Below are 25169 nucleotides of genomic sequence, written 5' to 3' on the forward strand. Positions count from 1 at the left end.
TGACTCAGTCCCTGCAGCTGAAAACCTGCAGAACTCAAATGCCACCCCGCTCATAGCCACGCTCCACGTGCTCAGGCTGAGCCTCACCCATGAGTGAACCTTTTCCTGGACACTTCATAGGACATACCCTAGTCCAAGAGTGCCAAACCACATTTGATGGGATTCAAAGTAGGAAGCAACCAACCTTAGAGGAAAATATTATTTCAGTTCTGCTTTGGGGCAGGGATTGGGGTTCGGGATGGAAACACCGGAAATATAGTGGTGGGACGGTGTAATGGTGGTAGGTTGGTGTTTGAATATCAACTATAATAAAATACTGTGAGCTACTTTGTAAAATAAAAAAAATTAAAAAATAGAAAGATTTCAGTAAAATGAGAGATGGCATATGGTTTCAACGGAAAGATGTACTTTGCAAAAAGAGTAAGAAGGTATCCAAATTTATATTAAACTTCTAGGAGATTTTAAACAGGGGACTTAAGAATTATTATGAAAATATGAAGCCAATGCCTAGCAAGTCCTAAATAGTTATAACTGTGTGGGAGCTTCAAGTTGAAGATTGATAAGTCAAATTTTGATTGATAAATCAGAGATGGTGGTATAAGAAAAACACCTGGTATACAAACTTACTGTATCATTAAGAAAAAAACATCATAAACTAAGAAGCCAATAAAAGGATGCTAACTCAGTCAGTGATGTTAGACTTCTTGGACAAGATTGAAAGATGGAACTCATTTCCACATTATATATCAGAAAACAAAATAAGTTCCAGGTGAATTAATGGCAAATATAAAACTCAGAGGTTAAAATATTTAGCTGACTTTTTGGTTTGTTTTGGGGCCATATCTGGTAGTGCTCAGACCTTACTCCCAACTGCTGCAGTTAGGGATAACTCCTGCCTGGTGTGGCTTGGCAGACCATATAGGGTGCCAGGGATCAAATCTGAGTAGATGCAAGGCAAGTGGCCTATCCATTGTACTATCTCTCCAGCCCCAATATTTAGCTGATTTAAAAGGATTTCTAAACTTCTACAGAAAAATTACAAATGCTGTATCTGAAACTAAAAACTTCTATCCTCCAATTTTCTTTTCTGTCAAAACAATATAACCTCCACACACATATATTATATTTCAGAACTAAGTGATAGTTACAGAAATGTTTTCAGCAAATGACACAACAACAAAGAGTTTTCAAAGATAAGCACATTTTTGCCACTTGGAACAGGAGAATGGGTAAAAGAATTGAATTTACTTTGGAGAAGAACTACAGAGGAAAACCCGTTTAGATTTACCAATTAGAGTTATAAAGCATTTGAAAGTTTCCTTTATTTTGTCGTATTTCTTATTTTCTTCCCATGCACTGTGACCAGAAATGAGTGCAACACACACTCACACAGATGCTCGCAGTGCATACTGCCATGATCTGGAGAGCAGTTTGATAAAACGTATCCAAATCCTAAAACTGATTATTCTTTTTGATCTACAGCTAGAACAAAACTTTAAGAAACATATCAAGATGGATAATGATGTTCCTCCAAAGCTAGGGTAAAACTATTTCCTTGGTTGTATATTTACTATATTATAGTAATTTTGTTGGAGGGAGTCTCATACTGACTCCAAAGTGTGTTCTCCAAAGGATCTTTGACAAGAGGGAAGTAAGCTAATATCCTTTCTGAAAATAAAGGTTATGAAAAAATACAGTATAATTTTGTATAAAGAGGATAGAAAAGGGGTCATAAACTAAGGATATCAGTAGATGCTATCTCTGCACAGTAAGATCACACAAGAACCTTTTCCTTAGCATGGGTCCCTGTGAGGGAGGAGCTTACCCGCGTACTCCTCTGTCCCATAATCATCTGTAGGGTCCTCTACTCTGCTGTAGCGGGAACGCTCCACTTTGGGGAATTCGTTGGTTGGTGAGTATGGCTGTACAGAGGTGCCGTAGAGGACTAAAGACCACTCTTTCAATTTACCTGGGGAAACAGTAATGAAACCAATGCATGGCCATTCACCCTTTAGTTTCATAGTTTATTTTATGATTCTATACTTAATTCCTTCTCACCTAAGAAAAAGCAACAGAATTCTGGAAGGCAGATTCATATGGACTGCTGCATCAAATCTAGTACTCAGAGTGCACATTTTCCATACTGGCAGAATTGACCTTGTAATGCATTCATACCCCCAGTATTTCTTTTACCCATCTCTCCACCAGTGCCACCACGGATCCCAGTATCCCTCCCACCCCGCATCCCCCCATCCCACCCTGCCTCTGTGGCAGGTTTTTTCTTATTTGACTCACGCACTCTACAGGGCTGCATCTGGGTCACCTGAGCTACTACAAAAGCTGCCTGACCTCCCACCCCACAATGCATTGGTCTTTCCCCCTAGTTCACTTTAAAAACAAGGTTCAGATGGTAGCTCATTTAGAAACAGGGTCTGGGACTACCTGATAATGATTTGAAAATGGTAATTTCTGCTCTGCATCTCAAGAAACATTTTCTTTTCCTTAGCTCCCTGTGACGTACTCGATATGCCAAACACAGTAACAATAAGTCTCACAATGGAGATGTTGCTGGGCCCGCTCGAGCAAATCGATGAACAATGGGAGGACAGTGCAGTGCAGTGCTAGTTAGTGGGCTCAAAGGACATCTGAGAACTAACATTCATTGTTATTCTTTTTTTCCTCTCAAGGCAACCAAGTTAGCAGAGAGAGTTGCAGATCACTGTCTGGACTGTGCTAAAAATTAATTTTTGCGTGAACTAAGGAAACATATAATAAGAAAATCCATCGATTCAGCCAATACAAGTGAATGGGCCGGTTAATTTGGGGAAGCAGGTTGGAGAAGTGGGTCATATATTCTAAAGTGTTAAGTAAAGGTTCACATTTTATCCTGCACTAATTTCTAAGTATTCTTTAATCACTAAACTATTACTTTTCAAGTGGTAATCTCGAGAACTGGAAATCACGCAGGCAACTCTAAACACCAACACATGACAAGAGATGTCCCAGTGTGACAGTCACAGTGTCACAGCGCTCACCTGGAGTCTTGAAGTTCCTCAGCTGAGATGGGGTATCATATACTTCCAGGACCCAGTCACCCGCAGCTCGCTCTCCCCAGCAGTGAATGGTCATGAACTCCCAGTTCTTAAAACCTTCCATAGAATGATCAAAAAGTCTGTGGGGAGAAAAAAGAAACAGAAAGCATTATTGCACGTGTTCTGTAAGATACGGTGATAAGCATGCTTATCTCTATCTACCAACATATTTGGTCCCAAATGGGAAGTTGTTTTCATCTGGACATTACCAAATGGTTGATCCAAATATATATCATTATCCTGCTGGAGGGAAGTTGGCAGCAGGTTGGCGTGCAACAGCAGATATGGAAGAGCCGATCATTTTGGGCATCAGAGAAACTAAGACTCCACCCACAACATGAAAAATACCAAATGGTGAGAGTGTGGAGCAAGTGAGACTCTGACAGAGCTGGTGGGAAGAAAAATGGCATAATGGCTTGGAATACAGTTGGCAGTGTCCATACAACTGTCATAAATTCCAGAATCTCTCTCCTTGATATTATAGAGAAAATGGAGATCCACACAAAGAATCCCATACATAGATCAGCTATATTCATATATAAAACATTTATAACAATCCACATATAGCCCTCAACTGGTGAATGGAGAAGCAAGTCATGGCATATTTATATAATTCATTCATTCATTCATCATCCTGTTATTCGTCGATTGCCTCGAGCAGGCCCCAGTAACGTCTCTTTCATCCTAGCCCTGAGATTATATTCAAGGCTCTTTAGGAGAATGAGACCCATCAATGTTACTGGTATTTGGCATATTTGGTGCGCCACGGGGAGTTTGCCAGACTCTGCCCTGTGGGCAGGCTACATTCGATAGCCTGCAAGTTTGTCCAAAGTAGGAATGAGATATTTATATAATATACCATATGTAATATATAATAATATAATTTATATGGTATATTATATAAAATATATAATACTACCTAATAATAAATGATTCCTGCACAGTACTTCATTGCAATGCATATAAATTATGACTCAGTGCTCTACCACCAAACCCCAATCCCAGCCCTGAGTTTTCAAATCCAGTTCTGGTAGCTGTGCTTGCAATTCTAGCCTAGATTCTACTTCTCAGGTCCTTTCAATGACTAAGTTTCCAAAACCCTACCAGAAATCTTTTTCCCTGAAGTCGAATTATTTTCATTTTGTATACTGTCATTCTGAGAGATACAAAATATGAAGAGACATAAGGAATCAGAGTCTTCATTAAAAATAAAGAGATGTCAACAGAAAATGCAAGAAACAAGAATACAAAGGCAAAGGTAACCGTCCTGGAGACACATTTGGGGACTCAGTACTGATAGCAAGGGAAATCCAAACAGAATTGAGCAATTGTGATCACATCAAGCTAACAAACTCTATGAGGGAAAAGAAACTCATCAAGCTGAAAAGAGATTTTTGACATAGAAAAACATATCTGCATATCATATACTGCATAGAGAGTTTAATAGCCAATTTAGAGCCAACATGAGGAAGAACTCATTCAATAATACAAAACCAAACCTGATTAAGAAACAGGCCACCCCCTCCCAAAAATCACACTAGAATGGGCAACATGAAAAGATGATCAACATTTTTTTCCCCTGGGGCACATACGATCATGCTCAGGGCTGATTTCTGGCTCTATGCTCATGAATCACTTCTGGAGAGTTTGAAGGACCATGCGTGGTCTCTGGGATGGAATCCTGATTGGCTGTATGCAAAGTACTACCCACCCTAGTATCTCTTCTGCCCCCCAGTAAACATCTTTTATCTCAAAACTGATAACAGAAAGTATCATGTTAAGCGAAATGAGTCAGAAAGAGCGGGATAGACACAGAAAGATTGCATTCATCTGGGGAACATAAAGCAACAAAAAGGGAGAGTAACACCCAGGAATGGCTGAGATTAGTACCAGGAATTTTGCTCCATGAATGGAAGGCCAGCCACAGGCTCTAGGTGAAAAGGAAGCTCAGATAGAGAAGAGAGTACCAAATGAAGGGTGTTGTGAGAGTCCTCCCAGGGTGGGAGAAGCATGCTAAAAGTAGTCGATAGACCAAACATGATTGCCACTCAAAGCCTCTCTTGCAAAACACAGTACCCAGAAGAAGAAAGAGAGAACAAGGGGGAATACCCTGCCACAGAGGCAGGATGGGACGGGGGGGGGGGGGGGATGAGGGGGGGGGATGCTGGGACCCATGGGGATGGATGACGGGCACTGGTGGAGGGATGGGCACTTGATCATTGTATAACTGAAACCCAAGCACAAAATTTGTAAGCCTATAACTGTACCTCATGGTTTTTCACTAATAAAAAAAGAAAACAAAACAAAACAAAAAAAAACTGATAACAGATACGTCCTCATACTTGTGAAAAGGACTTGTATCTGAAAGATAAGTGATAAATATTGGAGAGAAGGTGGGAAAATGGAATCTTGTACACCATTAGCGGGAATATAAATCTATGTAGTCATTATGAAAAGCACCCTAGAGGGTCCTCAAACTATTAAAAATGGAAACTTCATCAATCCAATTCTATCAATTCTAGGTAGTCACCTGAAAAATATAGAAAGATTAATTGAGAATCACCCCCTTCTTTAATTTTTCCAGTGGCAGGGATTAAACTTGGGGCTCACACATGCACCAGCATGTGTATTACACCATTACTTATAATAACCAAGTGCTGGACACATACCCAGTGCCCATGCAAAACCAAATGAATAAAGATGTGCTGTACAGAAAGCTATAAAGATGAAAAAATATTGCCTTTGCAACAACACAGTTGGACTGAGGGGATTATAGAGAAGTAAGAGAAAGTTCAACATTGTGTCATTTCCCTTATTTGCTTTCCTTATACCTAGAGAAAGAAAGAAAATGGATGGACTAAGTCTAATAAAAATGGAGTTTCTATAAGACAAGTTAGTGGTTTGAAGAAAAACAGGGAAAAGGATGAGTTAATATCGGCAAAATATCAGCAATCTTATGGTGAAGGATAGAATTAGACTCCCAGTGAAGAGTTTATTATAGTTATATATACTTTGTTGTGTATATTTATATTTCATAAAGCGTACTTTGTTTATACCGTATATACTTATTCTACACATATCTGTATACAGACATGGATTTATAATGATGTACACCTGAGATATACATATATATTATCATATAATGCTATAAACTGATGCTACTTCAATAAAAAATAATAATTTATGAAGGCATATAATATGGATTGATTGTGGAAGGAAATCTTTAAATGACTTCTGTGGCAATGAACTGTGAAAGATAGGGCAAAACACAGGTTTTTAAACAAGTTTTCTTTTCAAATTATATGCATTTTTTTAAAAATTGAAAACAAGGAACACAAGGAAAGAAACTCGAGCAAGCAGCTAGAGAGAGAAATAGAGGGAAATACCTCAGCACTAACTTAGGAGCTATCGTGCCTGGCTGACAGGAAATAGCTGACCAAGAAGGTCCTGGCATCTGACTTCTGAGAGCTAATGCTGAGACCATGCAGTCAACCTCCTGGCCTTACGCTCCTGTTGACCAAGAAAACTGGTGTTTGCTATTTGACCTGCAACATGCCCCTGTAAAACAAGTCAGGGGCTGTAGACAAAGTGTAGTGGACTGTTGGAATATAGCTCCAAATATTTTAGGCTTCACATTGGTTTGCCCTTTTTTCCCCCTTGCCACGAGAAACTAAGGTTTATTACAGTGCTCCTGAGGCACTTCCATTCCATTGTGTTTATCTGTAAACTCTTCCCTATGCTCTCCTCCCCAACCAGTTAATCAGCTTTCCCCCTAATCAGAATCTGTTAATTATTTGTAAGGTCAGATCCTTCTAGGACACTGAACTTGTATTGTAAGTTAATAGTGTCTTTCTCCTCTCCTTATGTCTTTTGAATAGTTTACTTTAAAGCAATGCCCTTTTTGTATAGATAAAGGAAAACTGTTAATATTATGCTTTGTAACTTAGGACTTAATTGGCTTTGAATATTATTCACTCCCGGGCATCTGCTTTCTTGACTTAAGCCTCAGTTGCCCTTGGTTCCTAGCACTCCAAAAACAGGGTCCCGACGAGGGACTGAATGGACCCAGGGCAAGTGGTGAGCTACCCTGGCATCGAAATGGGCCAGGCCAAAGTGCCACAATTCTTAACTATAAGAGCTTGATCACAGACAAATGCTGTCATGATCCAAAAGCAATGATGAGACCAGGACCCTGCTAGGGATAAGAAAGACTGTCTGGCCTGAGCACTGTAGTCTGAGATTGAGATGGCCCTAGGAGAGCAATTCTATAAATTTAAGGGATTTCTTACTGTATCCATACAAAATGATTTATATTATATATGCTTATATGTTCGTTGGACAAGGAGATGAGAAATGCACTCAGGGGATTCCACTCTAGGGTGGGTTGATCTGAAAATGATAACCTGTCCTAGAAGCGGCTTTCCCCAAGGGAAAGAATTCTACCCCTATTGATTGTGACCACATCTATGTGTAATTATTACCACAATCCCTCATGCTGGGGGATATAATGAGACTGGAAGAAGGGGCAGGGAAAGGCAGAGGACAGAGACAGGAGTGGATGGACAGAGGATTGGAATAAACTGCAACTAAGACCAACCAGGCCCTCGTTCCTTCCCTTGCCTGCCTATTGCCATGGTCCTCCCTGGGGTGGGGGAAGCAGCGTGAGACTACCGAACATAGGCAGTGGGAGAGATAGAGCCGGCGCAGCTGCTGTCTTTTTTGAGTTTGTAGGATAACACTCTTTTGTCCTTCCTCAGGTAGCTTAGGTTTGTCAGGTCATACCCATCTAAGGACACTGAACTTGTATTGTAAGCAATGTCCTTTCTGTGTGGACACAGGAAGACAGTTAATATTATGCTTTGTAACTTGGGAGTTGATTGACTCCGAATAATATTTACTCCTGGGCATCTGCTTTCTTGACTCAGTTGCCCTTAGTTCCTAGCACCCCAAAAGCAGGGTCCCGACGAGGGACTGAATGGACCCAAGGCAAGCAGTGAGCTACCCTGGCATCGAAATGGGCCAGGCCAAACAGCCACGATACTCAACTATAAGTTGAGGGCATGATCATGGACAAATGCTGTCATGATCCAAAAGTAAGTAACGACGAGACTAGGACCCTGCTGGAGCTAGGAATATTAACCTGGCCTGAGGACTGCGAAATGTATAGTGAGATGTTCTCAGGAAGAACCAAACTAAATTTATATCTCTTACTGTGCTCATACAGAATGACATTGCTAGAAATATTAGAAGTAGATTTATTACAACTATTTAGGTAGATTACTAACTGAGGGAAGAACACACCCTTGTTGGGATCCCGCCCTTGGGTGGATCTCCTAGTAATCTGAAGTAATCTCTGTAGATGAGATTTTATCCTTGAGTCAATCTCCTGGAGGAGTGGTCTTACCTCTCTTTGTTGATTCGTCAGTATTAAACCCACCTTTATGTCACCGCCTTATGTGACTGTTATATAAACTAAGACGTAAGCTCAGAAAGGGAGTCAGAAGCAAGAGAGCTCAGGCTTCAGAGATCCAGAGTTGGAGTCAGAAGCGAGAGAGCTCGGGCTCCAGAGATCCAGAGTCAGAGCCAGAAGGAGAGAGGTTCCAAGATTGGGGCTCAGGAGAGAAGGAGGCAGAGAAAGATAGGAGTGAAGAGGATTGGAATAAACTACTATTGATATAGACCGGCCTGGCCCTCGTTTCCTCTTCCGTCTGCCCTTGGCCAACAGCCGTTCTGATCCAGGCCACACACAGTGGCTTAAGAGCACCGAACGCAGGCGGTGAGACAGTGCCATCCAGTGAGCCCGTGAACACACAACCTTCGGCGTGATAAGATTTTACAGAGTTTACACAGTGGACAAGGCACTTTCTTGCCTTTGAACGCAGTAGACTTAGGTTCGATCCCCGGCACCCCATTTAATCCCCTGATCCTGCCAAGATTAATTCCTGAGAACAGAGCCAGGAGTGAGCTCTCCCAAACAAAGCAGAAATGTAATTCTTTTTTTAAAAAAAATGATAAAAATATATACTAGACTTCTACTTGAAAAATGGTTTCTGTGAAGGTGATCAAGTTTCCCTCTGTAATGTCAGCTGAATAGTTGGGTGACACACTGAACTAGATGAACATCTGTCACTCAGAAATCTTCCCTAGAGAAAGCAATACACAGGAAAGTACCCTGCCACATGATCCTGAGTCCTTGGGAATGACAAGAGAAATAAAAACTACTTAGTATCCTTTGTCCCAGAGTATTAAATGAAACAACCAACCAACTTGTGGGTATAGCTGAGCTGGAGTTGAACAAAGTTGAACTATCTTTTTGATGGTTAATATAGCTGATATAGTTTGTTAATCTCACAATGGGGTTAAAGAGGCATATAGCAGTTTGCAAATTTATCGCCTGGACATTCTCTTCCCCCACTGTACCCATAATAACACCCACTCCTCTCTCTATCTATATATATGTATATATATGTGTGTGTGTATATATATATATATTTTAAATCAGAATATAGGCTTTCTTACTATCTAAAGATATTTTATTATTTTTGATAGGATTTAGTAGGTTATTTAGGGGTCTGAATGATACTACCATTAACTTATATGGATAAAAACGGAACATTCCCAATTCCCCCAAATTGACTTACCTTATCATATCAAATAGAAACAATTTAATTTTTGATAGTAAGGTAAACCAGTTTCTCTCAACCTATACTACCTACATAAGTTGCCTCTGAACAGAGGCATGTGGCATTTTAATGAGGGCTGCAGTGGATAGATATGAAGACTCTCCTTCATTATAAGAGGGATAGAAATTATGTTCCTTACATAAATGGTTTCTCACTGTAATTGTTCTTCAAAAGATTTATGATTGTAATTTTCCCCCCTGTTTTATTTTCTTTTTTTTTTCTGTCATACTGGCAGTGCTGGTTTACTGGTTTACTCCTGACTCTGTGCTCAGAGGTTATTCTTACTGGTACTTGGGGGTCCCCATATACTGTGTCCCCATATACTGAATCAAATTTGGATAGGCAGCATACAAGACAAGGCCTAACACTGTACTAGCTCTCCAGCCCCCGAATGATACATGTTGTGGCAATATTATATTCCATATATTTCATATAGTCCATATAGTCCAATATTATCATGAGAGCAGGACTAACTTCCTAAGTTTCTGACTTAAAGCTGGACACAGTCAGGAGGAATTTACTGGGTATTAGAAATATTATATATATTTAATGGATCTATCTAATTCTATCTATCTATATAATTCTTATGACAAACACAGAAAGTGTGTACACTAACTGAAAAGATAGAGGTAGTAGAGGAGAAACCCCATGAAAATTGTTCTTCTTACTGGAGGGAGATCATAAAGAAATATACTGACATGGCAGGAGAGACAGTATACCGCAGGTGTGGTGCTTGCCTTGTGCGTGGCTGAATGGGTTCAATCCCTGGCATTCCATATGGTTCCCTGAACCTGCCAGGAATGATCCCTGAGAACAGAGATAGCAGTAAGCCCTGAACACTGCAGGGGATGACCCCCAAAACAAAATCAAAAACAAAATCAACAACAGAAAGAAATTGATGGGAGAGGAACACTGGTTTTTCTAATCACTTCCCAGCCTACAGTTCTAATGTAGGTCCTCACTGGTTGAGGCTACTGGGCCATTTGAGGGCACAGGGCAGCAGCTTGTCATACAATACCTTTCTGAAATTGCCGAGCTGAAAAACAATCTCCAAACAGTTTGGACAGAATGCTTGGCTCACTGCCTCATGTGCAAGACCTACAAAGGATCCTGGAGGCTGCCATCACATGCGGGGCAGTGTCGTTTCCACAAGCTCTGCCAACTTGTAATTACTCACGGATCAGCGATTTGCTGTATTAGCAGCCTCTGGGCTGCTTTCCTTGTACCTCTTCCTGTCCTCCTTTGAAAAGAATTCCATTGATACCAATCAATGTCCAATCACATTTGGAACAAAGATGAAATACAAACTGGGTTCCGAGAAGAGATATTCCAAAGTTAGTACTGTAATGAAGTCAAGGAAGTATTTCAAAGCCCGAATAAAGTGGGTTTCATCGCCCTGACTCTCCAGATTATCAGGCTGGTCTCTTCACCTTGGAATGCTCTTTAATTTCATATAGACATCAATGCTTAGAAGAATTAAAATGCAGCCAAATCTCCCTGAATTTTGCTAAGATCTATGGGGGAAAGAAATGAACTCTGATTATGTATTTCTATTTGAGTTGAACATTCACTTTTCTAATCTCACTCATGTAAAAATGTATTATTTTTACGTTGAACTTAATTCTGAATTCCCTATTAGCAAGGTAACATTTAAAAAAACCCACTTCAGCTCCATAACAAAAGGTAACGTTGCTTCAATATCTACAATCTGTGCTGCAAAGAACATACTTACTCAAGGCAATCAGTGAAAAGCACCACTAGACATAGGATAAGGAGACTGTCAGTAATTGAGTGGTTTCCATTTACCAACTGGAAAGTCCAATGGCCAGTCTGTCTGTGCAGTGCCAACAGCGAAAATACCAGACACGCCAACATTATTAGTGGGAATAACATGTCCATGAAGCAGGGCCGGTGTGCTGAAAGCTGGAGTAGATTAACTCCATGTTCCTATCCGTATCTCCCTGTTCCGTTAGAATTGCCTTCATCATGAACTCAATGAAATGATAGATGCAGATGCTGGCAGAAATGATACATCCAGTTATTAAAATGGTGCCCTTCAGTCCTATTCCTGGGAGAGGTTCTCAAATAAATCACGATGGATGAAGCATGATGGAAAAGACTGCCAGAAAGCATGGTACGTCCTTTGGAGGAACTGACTCGGGAAATAACCGTCAGCTCTCACTTAGAGTGGAGGTGATGGGACAAGGTCACACTATGCTTCGCTGATATTAACGTACCTAAAGATTAACAAGACAGAAATACTGGGAATTATAAATGAGTCCAAAGCTTTTCTTCAGAGGCATGACTTTTCTTAGTTTTAAATAATTTTCTCCTGAAATTGCTCTTTTAAAAGATTTTTATCATACTTGGCAGAGGTCAGGTCCTGTTTCTGCTCTCAGAGGTCACTTCTGGTAGTGCTAAAAGGACCATGATGTATGGGGCATGCACTCAGCCCTCTGTGATATTTCTGTGGCCCTGAAATATAGGTGTTTTTCCCCCCAGCTGTTTTTACTCTTTCCCTTAATCTAAATGGTCAAAGATGCTGCTATTAAATTTGCCATGCCTAAAGGGATGATTAAAAACTCCCTTTTAATACTATTTAATACTATTAATATGCACACCATTAACTAACTTGCCAAAATTTCAAAATGCATTCTTTCTCGTGGTTGTATGATGTAAGCACTTAATTTGCCTGAATACATAGTCCACTTAACAGTAGATGGCTTTTTCCCTCTTCTATATGCTTTATATTATAAACTCTTTTGTGAATTACTTGTAATGCATCCAACAACAAACTGCTTACACATTTTTTGATGACATAAAAGTAAGATTCAGGAGCTGCATGCTTATTGAAATCACTGTTATTTAAGGTGTGGTTCTGGGGACAGGCAGCTTCCACATCACCTGGGGGTCCTGCTTAGAAATGCAAATTCCTGGACCTCACCCCACTGATCTACAGAATCTGAATCTTCAGGCAAGGGGCCCGGGCCATCTGTGCTGGACACAGTCCTCTGCCAGGTGCTTGGAGAAACACCATAGAAATGAGGGTTAGCGCATATAAGCGCTGACTGTTGCAGGAGCGAGGCTCCGGGCTTGCTGTAAGTTCCTTAATGCTCATAATGACTGTGATGGAGACTATTACATCTGCTTTCTAGATTAGAGAGTCACTTTTCCAAAGTTGAACATGACCATTAGGGAGACCCAGACAAACCCAGCTCAATTTTTCATGCTAAAGATGATATTACTAAATTTGCCAATGCCTAAGATGATTAAAAACTCCCTTTTATACTATTTAATACTATTAATGAAGCGTTCGCCTTACAAGCGGTCAACATGGCCAACCCGAGTTCGATTCCTCCGCCCCTCTCGGAGAGCCCGGCAAGCTACCCAGAGTATTTGATATGCCAAACACGGTAACAACAAAGTCTCCAATGGAGACGTTACTGGGCCCGCTCGAGCAAATCGACGATCAACGGGAGGGCCTTTACCTTTACCTTTATTAATGAAGAGAGCGAGTTTTATGGAGAGGATCTGCCATAATGTAAAACTTTCACTGCAGAAGCGTGATTTTTACTAGAAGCCACAATTGTATTAACATAGCCTAACTCTTTAGAAATGTTAAAGACCTGTCACTGGACAGAGAGGTTGGGCACAGACAAGAATGACTCTGACACGGGCTGGAGCAACAGCACAGCAGGTAGGGCGTTTGCCTTGCACGCAGCCAACCTAGGTTCGATTCCCAGCATCCCATAAGGTCCCCCGAGCACTGTCAGGAGTAATTCCTGAGTGCATGAACCAGGAGTAACTCCTGAGCATCGCCGGGTGTGACCCAAAAAGCAAAAAAAAAAAAACAAAAAACAAAAACACAAACGACTCTGACATAAACTCTGCATAGTTGCACAGCTCATAATAGAAATAGCTTTTGCAGAATAGTAAGTGCACCTTCTTCCTCTCTACTTACGACCATAATTGAAAGGGAACAATTGACCTGTGATCAAAGTGAGAAAGGGAGACAAACCTTCAGCTTTCACACAGAGGCCAAAAGGTGGAAGAGAGAGCGAATACAGCTAACTAAATAGAGGAGTACATGAGAGTGGGACGGGGAAGGCAGGGTTAGAGCTTCCCCTTACTCTATGCAATGCAGCTGAAGGAAGAATCTCCTAGGACCAGGTTATTTTCCTGCAAGAGTCTTAGGTGGGCAGAATCTGGAGATCCGACTGCATCACTGCTGAAGTTTCTCGTCTGAAAACACTGTGAAAAACTCTGAGCTTCTTACATTTCCCCGCCAGCAGCCGACGTCCATGATCCCCCACCCCGCCAGAAGAAAACCATTTGGGCCAATTATTCCGTTTGGCTTTCCATGAGGCAGGAAATAGAGGCCAAGTGCAGATTGGCAGGCCGGGGAGGGCAGGAGGAAACAAAGAAGGAGTTAGCCCCAGTCCGTTCCAGGCTGACTCTGTCTGCCCAGGGTTCCCACCCACTAAATTCCACACCCGCCTTGCCAGGGGAGCCTGGTGCTGAGCCAGTGGGGCAGGAAGTTCCAGCTGGCATCGCGCGGAGAGCTGCTGCTTCCAGGCCCAGCACCTGCAGCCACTTCGGGGGACGCTCTTCCTCCAGCAGCTGCTCTCCACGGGAGCCCAAGCCGTGCCCGTCAGCGGGACAGGGAGCCCCCGAGGGACTCCAGACGGCCCACCCAGGCTAAGTGCATGGTGACTTTGTGGAACCTGGTTCTTGAGGAACAGCTGTGCTGACAGAGTCAGTAGCATTGAAGCGACCCCCCGCAACCAAATGCCTGAAACAACAAGAGCTTCCGGAGAGCCAAGTCTGTCTTCATGTCCTTGGGGAACCTTCATTTCTGGCACGTGTTTTCAGGTGTGAGGGCCAGGTGACTATTCTGCCAATGCCGCAGAGAACAGGCAGGGCCAGAGAGCAAGGCAGCGGCCCCCAGCACTCATGTCCCCAACCTGCTCTGCCGCTCTCTGCGCTTCTTGATTGTGTGGCCGAAAGGGAGTCTCAGCTTCTGGGCTACAGCAGCAAAGCAGGCAACCCTCCTTGGAGAGCCAGGAGGGAGCAGAAGGGGCTGACCCTGCCACCCCGGCTGCCTTCTCACCTCCAATGACCACCCCCCAATGCCCAAAAACAAACCAAACTCTAGGGAACTTGGGATGTCAGTGTCTCCAGATACCTGAGGGTTTATTGCAGTGGCCTTTTTTTTTTTCTTTTTGGGTCACACCCGGCAATGCACAGGGGTTACTCCTGGCTCTGCACTCAGAGGAGTTACTCCTGGTGGTGCTCAGGGGACTATATGGGATGCTGGGAATTGAACCCAGGTTGGTAAGGCAAAAGCCCTATCCGCTGTGCTATCTCTCCAGCCCATCGCAGTGCCCTTTGCTTTACAGGGTCCCGAGAAATCCAAACTTCTGTGGAAAAAAGGGAAATGTCCAACACAGGAATAAGCTATTGGTGGCATGGATAATCTGTGACACACACATTCCTTCCAGAATGTTAGCTATTCACCCTCGCTGTGTGGACCAGTGTTTCTGCCTTGCTGGTAACATGAAGGGCAGCAGAAGTGAGCTGGGCTGCTCTGGCCCTTCCACACCCTCTGTGCAGAATTATCACCTGCAGCTGCCCCTCTTGGGAGGGCTAATGCTTTTAAACGGGGTCAAGGTGAAAGGCCACAAGGATTCCTTATCCTCTGGTTTGTGATGAACAAGTCTTCTCCATATTTACTCTCTGAAAAGGAGACCTTTGGAATAAGCCCGAGGAAAAAGGACGCCAGGCATCCTAGACAGGAGGGATTCAACTAGTGTCCAACACGGGGGCAGGACCCGCCCTGGGGAAGGGGTCACACGTGCTGGACTGGGGTTCAGGTGCAGCTGATTGACACTGAATGGGTGAGCTGCTCCAAACAGTGCTGGGCAAGTGACAGGCAGAGGAACTCCAATGGCCCCGCTACTTCCCTCTATCCCAGTCATCCCAAGGCTTTCTGGAGGTGCCTCTTTTGAGCCTAGAGATGGAAAACAAAAAGAAGCAACACTCACAGATAATGCTCTGGTCCAGGCAGACACAGTGGGGCAGAGCTGGTGATGACGGCCACTGAGCCTCTGGAAAGTCTGTTTCTCTTCTCCGACACAAGTCAGACTGCACCCTTTGGCCCAGCACGTTGCAGAGAGCAAAGCAGATTTCTGCTGCCACAGAAGCATGTGAAAGCAAAGCCAGCGACACCGTCTTTCACCAAATGCCTGTGCTGGAGCCCGTGACCCCTCTCCTCGTAGACTTCCTCACTGGAGTCATTTCAGGGCAAGCCAGCAAGGAATATGCAGGCAGAGCCCAAAATAGGCAAAAGGAACTAAGTTTTGCAAGCGAACGGCAACTGTAGAGTGAGTTTTCTAGACAACGAGGAGGGCCTAAGGGAGAAGATCCGCACATGTGTGGAGTTAAACCCTTTGCACTAACCCAGGGTTCGCCCAGTTTCCACTCTCACTGCAGCAGACGAATGCTTAAAGGTCTGGCTCAACAATTCCAGTGTGTGTATATATATGATGTGGGAGGAAGAGGGGGTCTCATGTGGAAAAACAGTTCTTGGACAACAGCTGGCATCCTGCAATTTAACTCAGTCCTAACACTACCTGGAGATAGCATCATATATCAGTGGGCCCAGTTCTACATCTCCTGAGCCTCTACTTGTGCCCCAGCCTTCCAGGTGAGATTAATCTCCAGGCTGACATCTTTGCTTTGGGGCCATTTTGGAACTGAGGTGAAATCTTCTCAATTGAATCTTACACTGCTCACAGTTACTCTTCCTATTACTAGGTGAAGGCCAGCAGGGAAGGAAAAGGGCAACTCCCAGCCTAATCTCCCAAAGACTCCCAAAAGGAATAACTATAAAGATTCACCCTCAGTACAGCTAACCCATGGGGAAGGCAGAAGAAACCCACCAAGCTCAGTGGGTGAAACCAACAACATGGAAGCTCAAACAGAACCAACCAGCTCTGTAAAATCCCAGAGAGTGACATGTGTGACATGATGGAAGGGATGCTTAATGAGCTCAAAGAAATGATGGCACTGGTGGTCGGCACAGCACAGGAAAGTATGAGAGCCGACATGAGAAAACTACAATCAGAAATGAAGAGTATGGTGGGTGATTTAAAAAAAGAAAAACAAAACAAAACAAAACACCTCAACTGGAGGTCTGAGCAGCAGGATAACAGAAGCTGAGGAAAAATCCAGGGAGTGCGAAGATGAGATGTCTAGGAAAACAGGAGCAAGAAAATCTCTGGGAAGAAACCTGGGTCCCGACACATGCAAGGTGTGTGTTCCTACCAGAGTCATCTCCCTGGCCCCTCTAGTTACTTCTTTAAGAAAGTACAAGGATACCACGCTGTGCATGCCCTATACCACTTCCTAATGAATCACTTAAAAAAATACAGAAAGATAGCATCAGACTTCACAGGCTAAGTGCGCAATCCTATTGCTTCCTACACCCCTTCCGTTTGAGAAGCCCAGACAATCATCGGATCACCTGTGTGATCAATTAGTGAGAGATACTTATAAGGCTCATCTCCCCCTTTCCAGAAATCACTCCGCACATGCTGGGGATCTGCCTTCTTTAAGTGAAAAACAGAACACCCCCAGTTGCACCTGAGGCTGTTAGTGAACAGCCCCATCCTTCTAGTTCCCTCCAGTGGGGCAGGATCTCCCACTCCGAGAAGCTCCGAGAATTCCCTCATCTCAGACTAGCTAGTGCAGTCTAAAAGTCAGAGGAATGCTTTCCTCAACAGACCATAGGGCTATTGTAATAGGACCTAGCCTAGAAATTGCCCGATGACAGTGATCTGCTGGCCAAAGTATGGGGAAAGGACAGTCTTCCATGCCCTCTGCTGACTCCCTTTCCCCGGTCCCCCAACTCCCCCTGCTTACCAGCCAGAGGCTCTCCAAACTGCGACCATCTGGTTTTTTTGTGGAGACTTCATTAGATAAGCAGGAAGAGTTGGAGCACTGGCTATTGGTGAAGGAGTTCAGTCACCAGCTGGACCGGAAATTCCAACCCTTATTCGAAGGCACCACCTGCAACCATCTCCTAATCTTAGATGCTCCCCACAGGACCCCCTCACCGACACAGAGAAATGCTCGCCTCATGTAGGAAATCCCAAGATTTTAGGAGCTCCTGACTGGCAACAGAAACAAATACCAAACACTGTCTCTGACTATGAATCACTACAGTGATTCACATGACAAAAGCCCCCCAAAATCGGAGAGAAAAGGGACTTTCCTGGCCTCTGTCCAATAGCTAGGTGTGATCTCAGGTAATTAAGGAATTCCTCAGCAGAAGTTCCGGCTTGCTGGGAAGAAGGCTGGAGAAGGGAGTAACAACTGCCTGCTGTGAGAAGCTGCAGTTCCTCTCTGCAAGGGAGAAAAGGCATGCACAACAGCCTCGTGCCAAAGAGGCTTCTTTCCTTACACCTGCATGGACTGATTTGAGCAATGTGGCTTCCTAATATACTCATCCCTGGCATCCACAAGCGGTAACAAAGAGGACAGGCTTGAAAAGAGAATACAAGGAGTCTGGAGTGACAGTACAGTGGGTTGGATGCTTGCCTTGTATGCAGCCGACCTCGTTTCGATCCCCAGCATCCCAAATTGATCCCTCAAGAATGACAGAGTGATTCCTGAATGCAGAGGTAAGTCCTGAGCACCACTGGATATAATCCCCCAAACACAAATAACTGAATAAATAACATTAAAAAGAACACTAGTCTTCTAGGCACAGAAATGAAAAGTGCTAAAAGATTCTGGACTGGGTATTGCCAGTTCATTCTCTTCTAGAAATGCTATGGCTCTCTCTCTCTTTCTCTCTCTCTCTCTCTCTCTCTCTCTCTCTCCAACAGATTGTTTAGAGATTTTGAAAGGCAACTGACAATTGTTTACTGTCACTTTTGGTTTTGGAAACATGCTCTGGCCTCTTGTCTCTCAGCTCCTCTGCCTGCTAGAATGTCTAAATAAAGATTACACGGACAGTTGACTACCTACAAGGCAGGCCTTTGTTTTGGTTATACAGAACACTGATGAGCTTTTCACTCCCATTTAATGATCTGCTCAACTAGACTCTGCCTTTTAGATCCAAACTGGGAAGAGTGTCCATCACCCCTCTGCAGGAAAACTTGATGATGATTTTCCCTCACCTTTGCCCTCCAAAGTGCCCTTCCCCCTATCTGGCTAATGCATCTACTCTGAGATATACTATAATGAACTGTGATCACATAAAGAGAATATTTTTGTGAGTTCTGAGAATAGCTTTAGCCATTGACCTGAGCCGAAAAAGCAGGTTACAGAAACCTCTTGTTGACAGTCGGAGGGTCAGGAGACCAGGTGGTAAATGGGACTTGAGATGGAATCAAATAAAGTCATAAATGACCCCGAAAGTGTTCAGAAAATGGGGCAGAGTCAGGGAATAAGCACACACTGGCATTTGATATGAGAATCACACACCAGCATTTGATGCCAGAGCTACACTTCTCTCCAAAACAGTTGTGTATTTACCCTCTGCGGTGGCAGAGGCCTTCACTATACCTGTTGGCCAAGAGCTGGGACCTGGTTCCCGAGGGCGAGGTCAGGTAGATGGCCAGATCTCCCCTTCTGGGGTGAGTGATGGTGATGCGTACGACTACGTGTTCCAGGTAGTTCACATGGCGGTTGGGGTTACTGGAGCAGCCGGAAGCTTTGTAGATGGAGCGCACTGCACTGTTCGGACGAATTGTCCTGCAAAAGAAAGAGACAAGAGAGAAGTTTGAGTAGCCACATGGCTGGCTTGACTCTGGGGGTCTGTAGAGAGTATGTCACGTGAACTGGTACCCATGCTACTACCTGACAAAGCACGCCCCTGCTAATCCACATCACTGAAGAGGATGAGCATTGGTTAGATGCAAAAGAGTTAAGTGGGAGAAAGGGGCAATAAAGGTTTTATTAACATTAACACCAGCATTGCGACTGGTGTTCATTAAACCACATTCAAGTGTGAGCCACTAGTGGGACACACTAACTCCATTGTGTTCATCTTACATAAGCAGTGGATATCAGATTTCGGGTCACATTGGTTTGCCTATTTTTTTTTCCCCCTTTTTTGAGCCACACCTGGTCCTGCTCAGGGCTTACTACACCTGGCTCTGTGCTCTGATATCACCGCTGGTGGTGCCTGAGGGACCATAAGTGGTGGTGGGGACTGAACTCCAGTTAGCTTTGTGCAAGGCAAATGCCCTACCTACTGTTCTATCGAGCCAAACTTGAGAATACATTGGCATCACCTTGTGAAAGAGATGACTGCTGGGATGAATGGTCATGATTTGAATTTCTAGTCAGCTCAGCAGACAGGGATGTTGCTTGAACTAGGGAAGGACTGTGAAAAACTACCTCATAGCTAATAAGCTAGAGAGGGAATTGGAGAGAGAAACGTGGCTTTGGGTCCATCCTGGTTTCCTATTTCCTAGCTCTAGAATGCAAGGGAACCCTTTATCCTCACCTAAAATTTTTTTTCTTCCCTCTAGCTATGTCATGTCTCCACTGAACTCTGGGGTGTAGTGTCAGTTCAAGTTCTGGGATAATTCAAGTATCCATTTTAATTGCTTTGCATATACTATTCTGCCTAAACATCTTTTCCTTCTGTTTTTCATATGATGTGCTTTCTCTTGCTTCAAGGTCAAAGTTTAAATTTTATTCTCTGAGGGATGGGGATGTGATTCAGTAGAAAAGAGACCCAAGTTCAATCCCGGGCAATACATAAAAATTTCAAGAAAGAAGAAAGAAAAAATTACTGTCTATCATTGAATTGTAAAATAATATATGACCCTTTCTTTTTATTTTTTTTTTTACTTTTTCTATTTCCGGGTTTGCCGTGTTGGCTGCGTGCAAGGCAAATGCCTTACCGCTGTGCTATCACAGCCAACACTGGAGCGATAACACAGTGGTAGGGCGTTTGCCTCGCACACAGCCAACATAGCCGACCGAAGTTCGATTCCTCCGCCCCTCTCGGAGAGCCCGGCAAGCTACCGAGAGTATCTCGCCCGCACGGCAGAGCCTGGCAAGCTGCCCGTGACGTATTCGATATGCCAGACACAGTAACAACAAAGTCTCCAATGGAGACGTTACTGGGCCCGCTTGAGCAAATCGACGAACAACGATTTCTATTTCCAACATTTACTTATTACAATTTGTAATCATCTATGAATTACATAATTTGGGGGTTTATTCCCATTAGACTTTAAGCTCCACAAAATCAGAAGGCTTTTCTTATAGCCTTTTTTATCCCTAAGATATGATTTAGGGCTCAATATTCAGTACATGGAAGAAAAATCATTGGTAACTGAATTTGTGAATGAATTAACAAATATTCCAAATACTCCTTTGAATCCAATGTTCCTGTTTGTAAAATGGGAATAATATCCATGTTGTTATCAGTTTTCTTTTTGTTGTTGTTATTTGTTTGGGGACCACACCTAGCAGCACTCAGAACTTGCAACTGCTTTTGTAACTGGAGTCATTGTTCATGGTGCTCAGATAATATGTGGTCCTGGGGACTGACCCCAGGCCTCCAGCAAACTAAACTACATAATAAAACACACATGAAGTTACTTGTGTTCAGTATGGTTCAATAAATCCTGGCTGACTTTTACTCTTCAATTTTTCTTTCATTTTTTTTTTGCCAAAAACCAGCAGAAAGACCTCTCACCACTCCCCCCCCCCCACTATCCCCCAATAAACCAACCCCCAAAACTTTAGTTCTTTCATTTCTGCTTCCTAACAAATTGCCTTGGATGTTAAAATGGTTCAAATTATGTCACACACCAAAGTTTTCATTTTTTTTTCTGAAGGCTAAATACCTTTTTCTCTAAAAAGAATGACCCCAGCCAAATACCGGTTATGTACAATCCCAGAAATGAATCCTATCCTGATTTAGCACTATAAACAGTCAGTACAACTTCAGCACAGCTAAAATAGTAGAGGCCTGAGCGTCATATAAATTATGACTCTTTGGAGAATGGCAAGGTACAAGTTAAGTTTCAAGAATGTAAGGTTACAATTTTTTGAAGACTACCTCTACCATCAGAAAAACATATGGCAGAGTAGAAATCTGAAGAATACCTGTCTTTAAGATTTATCCCAAATTTCCATTTCAATCATGCTGTTCTTGTACAGATCCCTCGGTTCTACTTTGTAAAATGGGAGATATCCTGGTTTTAGACCAGAAACGACACTATACAAGCTTTTAGTGTCTAGGCACAGGGAGGGGCTGTCTTGAGTGCACACTGGCCTGCTCTCTGCCAAGCACTGCCATGCTTGCAGTGGACATTACTTGATTTGTCGGTCCGTGCTCTCCACACACACATGCTGCTGGGGAACGGTGGTCCACTTCTCTGCCTCCATCACCATGGCTTCCGCATCCATCAGTCCAAATCCATAGAGATGGCTCACTATGGAAGGCAAAAACTTGATCAGTTCCACTGTGGTTAGGAGCAATCTGTGTTAGACAAATGGACTTCAAATTTCCCTCCATAGAGAATCCAGACATATTTCTATAGAATCTTACTTTTTTTTTTTTAGTAATGATTCATGGATTTTTTTTTTCAGTGTTGAGGATCAAACCCAGGTCTCATGCATGCAAGACATAAGCTATAATCATTGAGTCATGCCCCCCCCCATCCTAGCATGATTAAAACAAAAAATAATAGGAAAATAGAAATTGTGATTTGATTATATAGTGCCACTTGTAACATGTCTATTATTTATGAACTGCTACTATATGGCAGACACTTGTTCATAGCTTTACGTTTTATTTACCCAATAACCATCAGCTGTGAGTGTTATTTTTACAATCAGTCCTGGATGAGAAAACTGAAGAAAAGGGAGAATTCAGTAGCAATTCAGTGGTTCAGCTGAATTTCAACACAACAGTTTTGCTCCAAGGGCTGACTGTTAACTAATTTCCAAGTGATGCCATCTTAATTTTATACAATAAAATAACAGGTTTAAAGGAAAGTGACAATGTATATAACTTCTGGCACAATAAGAACTTTAAATGTAAGAAAACCAATTTTATGACACAGCTAGTATTTAGGTTGAATATCCCAGAAGAAATAATTTTTTTCCTTTCCTCTAGTATTAAAAATTAATTAAACTTTGTACATGAAATATTAGGAGGCTCTCTCTATTTTTTAATCTTCAAATATTGGAGTCTTCTAGTTCTCAATGATCAATCCATTATCTAAAGGGGAATTTCATTTAAATGTATCAGAGACTTTAATTATATATAGGAATATTTTAATAATAATACAGCAAGATGTGCAGTTCTTTAATCCCAGTTAAGTGGCCAGAACGATAATTTAGGAGATAGTTTAGGAGATTTGCTTTTGGTTCAATACCTGGTATTACATATATAGGGAGTCCTGCACCCTGACCCTAGCACCCCCAAGAATGAACCCTGAGCACAGAGATAAGAGTAAGAAAGACCAAACACTACCAAGTATAGGACCAAGATAAAAAAATAAATTCAAGTACAATAAAATCCCATTGAAAAACTTAAAAACTTAAAATCTGTACTTTGTATTGTTTGTTTTTACAGTTAACACAGTCATACTTTACCAATTTTTTTCTAAAAACATTTTCATCATAAAAATAATAGTTTTTGCTGAAGTTTCTATATTCCTATGTGCCTATGAACTGAAGATACTTAGCTGAAAATTTGCCATGTTTTCTAATACAGTCACATTGTGCATTTAAATCCTTTGCCTGTATAAAGCTACACCTCTATAATTCCTGATCATACCTTGTCCTTTCTGCCTCATTTCCTTTGTTTATACTTAGTCTTTGCTCTGAAATTCACTCATTTCTCTTTCCGAAGTCCCATTCTACTCAGACAACTTCCTGATGACTTAGTCTATTTTCTCTTTCTTGAAATATATCTGATCAATGAAAGTCAACAGATATTTACTGATATTGAAATTCCCATAATTGGTGATATTTACAAGTCTATTCACTTGTCAACTCATCCTGCCTTCCACACACCCATCCATCTATCCATCCATTAATCCAATATTTTTTTTCACATTGAACTTGGCGCTATACCTTCTTGGTCATCCAGCAAATTGCTCATTAACTCTATGTCAGCATTTATCTTATCCTATAACTGAATGAGTACATTTACTGGATCTTATATTTATGTTTCATAAAGTTAGCACAGCTTTATATATATAAAGGAAAAATTATAGTACATAAAAAAAACTTGTGCCAGGACTTGGAAATACAGCTCTATGTCTATTACTTACAAATTACATAATTCTTGGCAAACAATATGAAATATATAATCTAAGGGCTGCAGATGTGGTTCAGTGACGGAGCTCATACCTTGAATGTATGTGGCCTAGGTTTAGTCCTTGGGACAGCAAAAGAATAAAAGCAAAAACCAAAAAAAAAAAAAACCCCAAAAGCATATTCCTGGGAGCTAGAGAGAAAAATACATCGGGCAGTATATACACCTTGCATAAAATTGACTCAGGTTCAGTCCTTGGCATCTCATGTTGTCCCCTGAGCCCTGCCAGGAATGATCCCTGAGTACAGAGGCAGGAACATCACTGGGTGTGACACCAAAGCTAAATAATTTTTTTTCTTTTTGGGTCATACCTGGTGATGCATAGGGGTTACTCCTGGCTTTGCACTCAGGAATTACTCCTGGCGGTGCTCAGGATAGGATGCTGGGAATCGAACCTGGGTCGGCCGCATGCAAGACAAATGCCCTACCCGCTATCCTATCACTCCAGCCCAAAGCTAAATAAATTTAAAAACAACAACAACAACAACAACAAAAGCAAGCATGTTCTTGCATTTGAAAAATCAAGATCTATCCTATAGTTGACTGAATATTCTTATGTTCCACATACAAAAATTTAAGTGAAGACTATATAAGACTATATAATTATTAGAATATCACATACTCAGACAAGACATACTGAATAAAATGAAATAAAACTACTTTTCCATGGTAAGGATAAACAGAAGAGTGCTTTTTTTTTTTTTTTTGGGAAGGCACACTGATGGTCCTCAGAGTGTGTTTTGGGTACATGGTGCCTGGGATGAAATCAGAGTTGGCCACACTGTAACCTTCTATACTATTTCTCCAGTCCCAAATGTGGTATTTTATAGATGTATGCATGTGTAACTTATATTATAAGTGAGTTTCACTCAAAAACATATATTCATTGTAAAATTATAAAATAAATCCGGAAAAGAAAAAAATGAAACTCAACAATTATCGCCATGAACTGCACACTGCTATTAATAGTTCTGTATAGTGAGTTTTAGTTGCACATTCTGTGAGGCAATTTCTTCTCTTTAGCTAAAAGAG

At 42.2% G+C, this 25169-nt stretch overlaps 1 protein-coding gene across 1 annotated transcript in view; it reads right to left on the reverse strand.

Moving 5' to 3' along the window:
* PCSK5 (proprotein convertase subtilisin/kexin type 5) overlaps nucleotides 1-25169 on the reverse strand; it is a 482296-nt gene that overhangs the window by 172051 nt on the left and 285076 nt on the right. Inside the window, exons 11-14 of the mRNA XM_056118773.1 lie at nucleotides 22125-22242; nucleotides 19349-19537; nucleotides 3036-3172; nucleotides 1826-1969 (exon numbers count right to left, since the gene is read on the reverse strand). Of these exons, the coding sequence (XP_055974748.1) occupies nucleotides 1826-1969; nucleotides 3036-3172; nucleotides 19349-19537; nucleotides 22125-22242 (588 nt within the window). The remainder of the gene's footprint in view (nucleotides 1-1825; nucleotides 1970-3035; nucleotides 3173-19348; nucleotides 19538-22124; nucleotides 22243-25169) is intronic.

This window comes from Sorex fumeus, unplaced genomic scaffold (assembly GCF_029834395.1).
Source record: "Sorex fumeus unplaced genomic scaffold, SorFum_2.1 ptg000038l, whole genome shotgun sequence".
NCBI lineage: Eukaryota > Metazoa > Chordata > Mammalia > Eulipotyphla > Soricidae > Sorex > Sorex fumeus.